The sequence below is a fragment of the Phytophthora infestans genome, genomic scaffold, assembly GCF_000142945.1.
Source record: "Phytophthora infestans T30-4 supercont1.2 genomic scaffold, whole genome shotgun sequence".
NCBI classification, from domain to species: Eukaryota; Oomycota; class Peronosporomycetes; order Peronosporales; family Peronosporaceae; genus Phytophthora; species Phytophthora infestans.
In genome coordinates this window covers 4,585,673-4,594,363 of record NW_003303757.1, presented here as the reverse complement: position 1 = coordinate 4,594,363, position 8,691 = coordinate 4,585,673, and the positions used below count along the sequence as shown (strand labels likewise).

Here is an 8,691-nt window from a genome sequence, read left to right as displayed (position 1 = left end):
ATCGGAAAAATTGCTAAAGTGTGTCAGGTGGTGAAGGTAGGGACGACATACAAACTCCAAGCTTGGTGAGAGGACCAGGGGGAGAACGAGCTGTACCAGATGCAATGGTACATGGCTACAGAGAGTAAACTTATAAAGAGCAGCTCTTTTTAATAAAAGGGCTTTATTAAAATAGAGAGTTTTTCTAAACATGAAACGCACACAAAAAATCAGGATTATTTCGATGCTGCCTCGCTTTGAGAGCGCGTCTCCAATCGATTGCTCAGGGAACGAAGTCTACGATGGAGAGCGCTAGGCTTCGAGATCTAATTTGCAAACAAGTCACGACATTGGACCGCTCTCTTGAGTAAAGCCCGGCCTTAAATGTGAGTAGTTTAAAAAAAAAAGGCTGGAAAAACCTGACCGGATCTGGAGGGCATTGCGACTTCGAGATGGTGAGGCGAGACATTATTTGTCCTGTCGGATCCAATTCTTGTGTGTACCGACCATTCAAATCAAAGAGACGTTATATTTGAAGATCATCTTGAATCCCGTCGCCGTTCAGCAATTGTTGCTAATTTAACCCTTATAAGGATGAATATACATGTCTTTCCGACCGATAGTTAGATGAGATTGTAAGTGTACAGCAAGCAACACTTTTTAAACCAATCACAATCCTTTATTTGAACATTTCCGCCAATCATATAATCTAAGGTTAGGGCCCGGCTCCGACAGCTTCCGACAAATATTTGTCGGAACCAATGACAAAATATGAATATGTCAATACAAATGTCAAGTTGTTAGGGCATTGCTGGCAGATTTTGACACTTCCGGTCTCTAGGTACTATCCTATGTTAGGCAAGTCGCCAGCCTAAGGCAGCACAAAAGTCTTAGTGGCTAGGGGTGCACAGTTGGAAAGCAAACGAAGCAGACATGAGCCTGGCATCGTTCGTGCCAGCAAACACGCAGAAAGCGCGTACCACCGCGGTAAGCGCTTTCAAGCGTATGCTGGAAGAGGAGATGGTAAGTCTAGAGTATGTGCAGGCTAGCATTGCGTCTGACACGACTGGCAAGCGCTTCGCCTCAATAATGGACCGCTTTGGGTTCTATCTGGCTACTAACGAAGGTAAGAAAGGCAAACTTGCACGCAACACTGCCGTTTCGTATTATAGAAATGTAAATCTTTGGCTATTTGATCTGTATCCTCATCTAAGGGTTCCTACGGAGCTTCAGCTACTGAAGCAAAGTAAAACTCTAGATAAGCACTGTCTGAAAAGAGAGAAAGGAGGTATTGTTAACAAGGCGCCTCCTTGTACAAAGGAGGACCTGCATGCACTTACACAATATGTCTACAGCAACGCTCGCGTGAAAGCCGACTACCAGGATGCTGCACTCGCGTGCCTGATGTGGCACTGCTTCGGGCGATCGTCGGACCTGGGATACATCAAAAAGCAGCACGTGACAGTTTCAGCTGACGGTGTCTTCTACGTGCGTCTGCTGCGCGTCAAGACCACCGAGGAGCAGGGACTAACGCTCGTGCCAGACAAGACGGACTTCCTTACTTGCCCAATCCACGCGTTGGCTGTGGCGCTGGCAACGCAGGATGCACCAAGCGGCTCGCTGCTCAGCCAGCTACCAGACCTTGTTCCCGTTGGAGCCACCGCCAACGCCCCCGGACTTCCGCTAGCAGAATTACTGGAAGCGGACCCGGCCTCTTTGATGGTTGCACTCGCAGGCCCATGCTCGTCCGTGCCTGCTGGCACACCACCCGCATCAAGTCTGCTAGACGCTGCCGCTGTTGCAGCACCCTCAGCGGTTCCAGGCCCAAGCTTGTCGACGCCGTCCCGACCAAGGGAGACTACGCGCGGGGAAGATGGAGTCCAAGCGTACGTGAACCGCCTCCTCAAGCGCGTCTCAAACCCCGCTGGGGCGTCAGAAGCCCTCTCTTCGCACTCCTTCCGTCGCGGCGGCGCTCAACATGCGAATGCGGACGAGAAGCTTGCTCCACAGTGGATCTTCGACCGGGGCGCCTGGGACATGAGCAAGGTAAACAAAGGCTTCGCGTATGTGTTCAACACACCGCAGGAGGACCGCAAGGTCGCGCGTGTACTGAGCGGGTGGAGTGTCGACGATGTGCCAAAAGTGGTGGACGTTGAGGTCTTGGATCACTCCACGCAGGAGCAACTCGCGCGCCTACAAGACATCCTGTACAGTTCATGCTCAGGATTGAAAGACCCCCGGTTCAACGTTAGTGGTAAGGTTCTTGCTGTACTTACCGCTTACCTGGTCAAGTACTACCCTCAGTTGAAGGCGCTGTCTCCTTCTGCGCCGATCGTGCTTCGCGTGGAGGAGAGCTTGGACGCGTCTGGAATTTCTCATGCCGACATGATCGCCTGGTCATCGGCCCTGAACGGATCACCGTCGACAACCTTTGATCGCAACAACAAGCAACAAGATGAGGCAACAGGATGTAGAGGATGTCATCACAGCGCTGTCATTAAAGAGCTTATCGCGATGAATCGCACGTTGAGCGCTCGCTTGACAATCGTCGAAGCTGCTATGCTAAATAGTACAAGCACACAAGCTACACAGGTGCTGCGTGAACAAGCGGACGCAACGTCAGATCAAGATCCCAAGCCCAAACGCAGGAAGAAGCAAGTGACGCACCTGCCGACCACATGGTACGAGTGGTACACGAAGGTGCCACCCGTTTGGAGCTCTGCCGACCGCCAGAAAAAGTCAGAGTCGCGCCACGTCGTCGCTTTCATGAAAGTATTCCTCGAGCAAGGTTTCAAGCTGGACACGAAGGCGAAGGACTACCGAGACCAAGTCCTCGGCGCCGGTCGCCGCGCGGAAGAAGCCGTGATTGCCTTCTTGAAGGCGCGTGGCACAAACGCGAAGGGATCTGGAAGCGTCCTGCGCGCACTGCGCCCACTCCACCAGGATGGTATATTGGACAAGCACATCGCTGCGTACAAGCGGCTGCTTGCGATTCGAAGAATTGTCGATCCTGCACCAATTGACACACAAGATATCCTCGCAGTAGCAGGCCACGTGTAAGTTTCAAACCAAGCAAATACATATTGCGTTTTTTAGTACACTGTATACACACATGCTTTGACACATGCAGCTGTACATTCGGCAGTGGCCAGCATCATGAACTCGCTCCAGCGTCGCCCAGCAGCAGCAACAGCAGCAGCTCACCAAACAGCGACGGCGTCGTGCCTCAGCTCCAGCGCCTTCCGCGGTCCATCCGTGCCAGCGTAGTCCAGCGCCATCTCGCTCCAGCAGCACGTACAGGTCACGCAGCACGTAGAACACACGAGCATCTCACTCAAAACGCACCCACAACACAGCACACTCCAAACCACATGAAGCGTACCCGTAGCAGCATCACACGTAACCACAAGCGTCTGTAAGTGGCAACAGCGTTTCCCAGCGACACCGTCGTTCAGTCCTAGCGTCGTCCTGCTTCAGCATTACAAGCATCAGACCCCCACCGAATCCCAAAGGATAGCGCCGGCCCGACTTGAACGGGCACCTCAGGGGCGAACCCCTGGCTCTTCCTTGAGCTACGGCACTGTGGTGGTAGAGGTCGGAGCTCTGCTCAGTAGCCGCTGAAAAAAGGAGAATGAGCTGTTTTGGCCCCCGTCGGCGCCTCTACAGCCACGCATTGGTGCGTGTCTATACGAAGACAGGTGCCAACTGCCTATTGGCTGATACCAAGCAATAGTTGGCGAGCAGCCATTTATTGTCTAATAAAGGTGGCCAATGGGTAACGTCCACGTTGACTGCATGTGCTCTCATTAGTGGCCCCCTTTGCCTGCTGCCGCCCTCACAAATGAATTTGCGGCCTCCGGTGCACATTGCTCTGAGGCCAAATATGCATGCAAACGTAAAATAGCCGATTTCTCGGCCCAGAGGCCTCTAGAGGCCATTTCCTTAGCACCCCACGAAAGCTGACCGAGAGCAATTTTAGAGACGCACTTAATCGAATATGCTATATGATGTTTATAAGTTTTGGTCTCTTCTTTCTCCTGGGTCCGAACGGTCGGAAACGGAAAGGGTAGGGTGTCGGAACGGTTGCGATATGGTATTTCATTAAATAAAATAAAATACCAGCTCGTCTTCACTCCGCCACATTACATGTAAATCACGCACCCACGTCGGTGGTTACTGTAGCTCACTCAAAGAGCTAGAGCGTGTTATTTAGATATATGTTGTTCCTGCTATCACACCGAATAGGCTACACGTGCTAACGATTCCGATTTTGCAGGGCTCCAATACAAACAATTGATTTTGGCACTGCGACACATTAATCATGCACACCTTAGTCTACTGGACTCAAGTACTTTGTATCGCAATGATCGGGTCTAGTGCTAACCTTGGAAGCGTGTCAGGAGTCCTGACTCAGGACACTTTCTATTAGCATTAGCGCCGTGCTGGCGGCTTTTTTACGAAGCAGACTATCATAGTTGAGGATTAATAGGGCGTACACTAAAGGTGTCGATAAATTTGCATTATTGTATATAATATGAGCGCAATAAGAACAAAGAGCATTCCCAGGCCCGAAATGGGCGACATGTTAAGTAATAATAATTGTGAAGCAAAGTAAAACAAAAACTACTGACTTCGTTTATATTCCCTTTCATTCTCGGTATCGTTTATTTAGGGAAACTAAAATGACCAGCATTCTTGCTGACAGACACTAAATGCCGCTGCACTTGATTCCCCCGCCAGAGGCAGAACTATTGGACGTGCTCTCAGGAATAGACGCAGATACGGTGAAATATGGCACGCCAGGACCTTCAGTTAATGTGGTGCTAAGCGAGGACGTGCTGTCGTCTGAGCAGGCCTTCGAAGACTTCACGGAGTCTTTCGGGTCGGACAACGAAGTGGGAGTCGCGAGGGCCTCCCATGGCAGCCAGTCCGAAAGTACCAGTTCCTCCTCTTCCTCTCCATCAGTGATCGCTAAAAGCATGCGCAAAGGTGGCACCGTTGCTAGTACAGAGATGTCAGCGCCGCCAGTTGTAACACCCAAGCGGAAACGCCGCAAACACGAGCTGGACCACCTTCGAGCGGTGGCGACGGAGCTTGAGAAAAAGCTTAAGATGCTCAACCGAGTGTCGGATGATCATCAACATTCAGACACTGACCACTTTTGGAAACACATTTCGAACCAGCTTATGACCGAGCGCCAAAGAGCAGTGGGAGAGAACGCTCGACTGCGCCAGCTCATTCGGGAGCAAGTCAAGTCGGTCAAGGCGATGCAGCGGGCGCTGGATAAAACACCCGATCAGAGTGTAGGTCATCGAATCATAGCTTCTATTGCGATGTTTAACGTTATGGCATGGTGAATTATACTTTAGCACATGGGGATGGCGCCAGAATGCTCCGTGCTGAGTGGAACGACGCAGTGCCAATCGCCGACGTCGAAAGATCTGTACAGAGATCTTTTCAAGAGCATTTCATCTTCGTACATCAGTGGTATTGGCAACCTGTTACTACATCAACCTGGTATGCCAGCACCTAGTCTTGTGGGCAAGAGAAAAATGAATTTGGAGGTGGAGACTGGCGGCGAATGCGAACCTCGGATGTATTTGCAGTTTGTCGAAAGCCGACTGATACCTTTTAGCCTCGTGCGAATCGGAGACCACGCCTGGGACTTTTTGTCAAGCTCAAACGGCCACGAAGATTTTCAGATGGTTCGAACTGGCAGTTTTTCATTGCGCTCATCTACCTGATACTAACGTTTGCCAACTACGTGACAGGCTCTTCACAACCAAGGCAATGAACTGTTTGGACATTGCACGGTAACTAACACATCTGGTTTCAGGCAATCTTTGGGCAACATCGCGGTTCGAAGGTATTACGAGTCGAATAAGCTGACGTTCATGTGGAAGTGTGACGGACTATGCTCGCACGATGACGCCTCCACATCTATGCGTGTTCGCCAGAAAGGATCGTACGTTCAACTTTGGCATGATCAATTGGCGAGAGATCTTACGAGTTATGCTGGTATAACAATGCCATGAATAGGTGTGTCTTCGAGCCGGCAGAGGAAGACCCACAGAACGCCACAATCTTTCGAGCCTGTGTTCGAATGACCCCAACCATCGAGGACAACAGTGATTCCTTTACCGAATCGGCGAAGGCAGTCGGCCAAACCACGGAGATTGTTATCGAAAACTATGAAAAAACGGTCGTGTATATTTTCGACACCGTATTGGAATCCCTCGCGTGCGAAGCGCCTAATAAGGCAGGTTAATCGAGTCTTTTTCAGTTGGGTGCTTGTTGATGCGTCGTATTTTACGAGGGCTTTATCGCGGTTGGAAAGTGTAGAATAACCACTGAGGACCACCACTACGTGGCGGCGGACAAGGTTTATTCCCCCCTTCGCTTCGGCATATTTTTACTGTGACCTCCGATAAAATTTGAGCCGTTTGGGCAGTGCCGGCTTGCAGGTAAAAATTACAGGAATCCTATAGACTCGTGAAACATGCAAAACATTCGAGCCGTGGGAACCACTACATGTATTATTCGGCTGTCCATCTGAAATTTATCTCAAAGTATTTCCTCTCCGTTCAAATCCAATATCAGGAAACGAAACTTGAAATGACCTTCTTAAATAGTAGTATTGTGCATTTCTGCCAAAACGCCCTCAGTTTTATTGTCCTACGTAGGAGGATGGCCCTTACGGAAGACCTCCTATCTGATAGGGCATCCGACTAAAATTTAGCCTAACCCTTTGACGAAAAAGACGATGCCAATCAAAGACATATTCTCAGGGAGGACCTAAACCATAGCAATACCATACAACAAATTAACAAGGTAAGATGCAGCAGTCACAAAATTAATATTGTACAATACTTTCCATCCTTTGAAGTTTCATCGACAAACACGATTTGATCTGGCCCGGCAGTAGCCTGTTCACATACTCTTGCCTCGCCAGCGTATGTCTGATCAGTAGCCCATATTTGCTTTAAAATTATTATGTTGTGGATACCTTACGTAAGGGTAAATGGCCGGCAAATATTGGCCATTCAGCCCTTAATTGCTAAAAGGTGCCCTTTAGACCAAATTGGAGCCCTTACGTAGGGCCTCCACGATCAAGTATTATTGGATCATAGTCGGCAAAATCAAACAGTGTTATTGGTCAAATATTATTTATTTAGTGGCCTGGCTTAGCAATTCAACCCCAGTTCGTCCTCAAATCCCACCTTTAGCCCTACCCACCCTTGCTTAGGACCAGCCTTTAAAGGTCAGATTGGCCAAAACTTTGGAAAGGCACAATAAACAAAGTCGTGCCTTGCACGAAGAAGCTCTAAAATTTAGAAGGCATATATTGAAAATTAGAGGTCTGGATAAGCGTGGAGCTGATCACATTCTGCTCCCAGGCAGTTAAGACGTTCTGTTTCTCTTAGAGAAGCCTGCGAAGGCCTAAAATACTGTAAGAAATTAAGCGTAAGGGGCTCGACGAGGAACACGCGCCGCATTGACTTAACTCTGGTTACAGCCACGCAAAAGGAAGAGCGTTGAGGCTGAGGACGGGTGGGATGTCGTAGCGGCTCGATAACCACCTTTTCAACCGAAAGCCCCTGGCACTTTTCGGTCGTTCACGCAAACGCAGGCACGAGAGGCACTTGTTCGACTGTGACCGAGAAAGATCGAGTCTGTATAGCAATTTTTCCACCACTTTCCTTCCAACGACGAACGGGGGTAACTCCGGGGGGAGCGCAGTGAGCAATAGTTTCTTTGGCAAGAGTTCGCTCGTGAAGCTGCAGGTAAAACACATAGGGAGGAGCGAATGGAAATGCGTTTAATGTGTGCCGGCCTTGTTGCTGTAAAATCGTCATCCTCGGTGAGTTGGATATCGACGACGTCGCCGATAGTACCATTCGCCAGATGTAACGCGCGTGAGACGTTTTTAGTACATTGCATCGACAAGCATCTGTATTGGGAGCCCACCCCTTTTCTTATCGCTTCAGATTTCTTAGACCACAAGGCCACGCAAACGCAAATTCACACCCACATGTCGCGCCGCCAGCACGCACCCCACGCCACTCACACACGCTCTGCACCCCTTTTATCACGCTCTCCGCACCAACACGTGCCCATGCCCACCCTCCTTGTTGACTTTAGACGCGTTTCTTCCCCGATCCCACACGATACATTTTTGAAGTGATGCCGTCTTTACAGGTGTGCTGGGCGTTGCGGTAGCATACCACACGTGCCAGGAGCCAGGCAGACACCACAAAGACACAGCAGGAGGCCCACACAAGCCAAGACGAGCGAGTTTCAGGAGGGACCAAAAAAGGTGAGCAAAGAACAGGGCCTTGCCGGAGATCGAATCCGGGACCTCTCGCACCCTAAGCGAGAATCATACCACTAGACCACAAGGCCACGCAAACGCAAATTCACACCCACATGTCGCGCCGCCAGCACGCACCTCACGCCACTCACACACGCTCTGCACCCCTTCTATCACGCTCTCCGCGCCAACACGTGCCCATGCCCACCCTCCTCGTTGACTTTACACGCGTTTCGTTCCCGATCCCACACGATATATTTTTGAAGTGATGCCGTCCTTTACAGGTGTGCTGGGCGTTGCGGTAGCATACCACACGTGCCAGGAGCCAGGCAGACACCACAAAGACACAGCAGGAGGCCCACACAAGCCAAGACGAGCGAGTTCAGGAGGACCAAAAAGGT

General features: G+C 50.3%; 1 protein-coding gene across 1 annotated transcript; it reads left to right on the top strand.

Annotated features, from left to right (window-relative positions):
• Window positions 1-4,691: 4,691 nt before the first annotated feature.
• On the top strand, window positions 4,692-6,247 carry PITG_01830 (uncharacterized protein; the record flags this gene model as incomplete). Its single annotated transcript, XM_002908388.1, has 6 exons — window positions 4,692-4,852; window positions 4,904-4,920; window positions 4,999-5,286; window positions 5,368-5,684; window positions 5,751-5,944; window positions 6,019-6,247. The coding sequence occupies 6 exons, from the start codon at window positions 4,692-4,694 to the stop codon at window positions 6,245-6,247; spliced, it is 1,206 nt and encodes a 401-aa protein (XP_002908434.1).
• Between the last annotated feature and the right edge of the window lie 2,444 nt (window positions 6,248-8,691).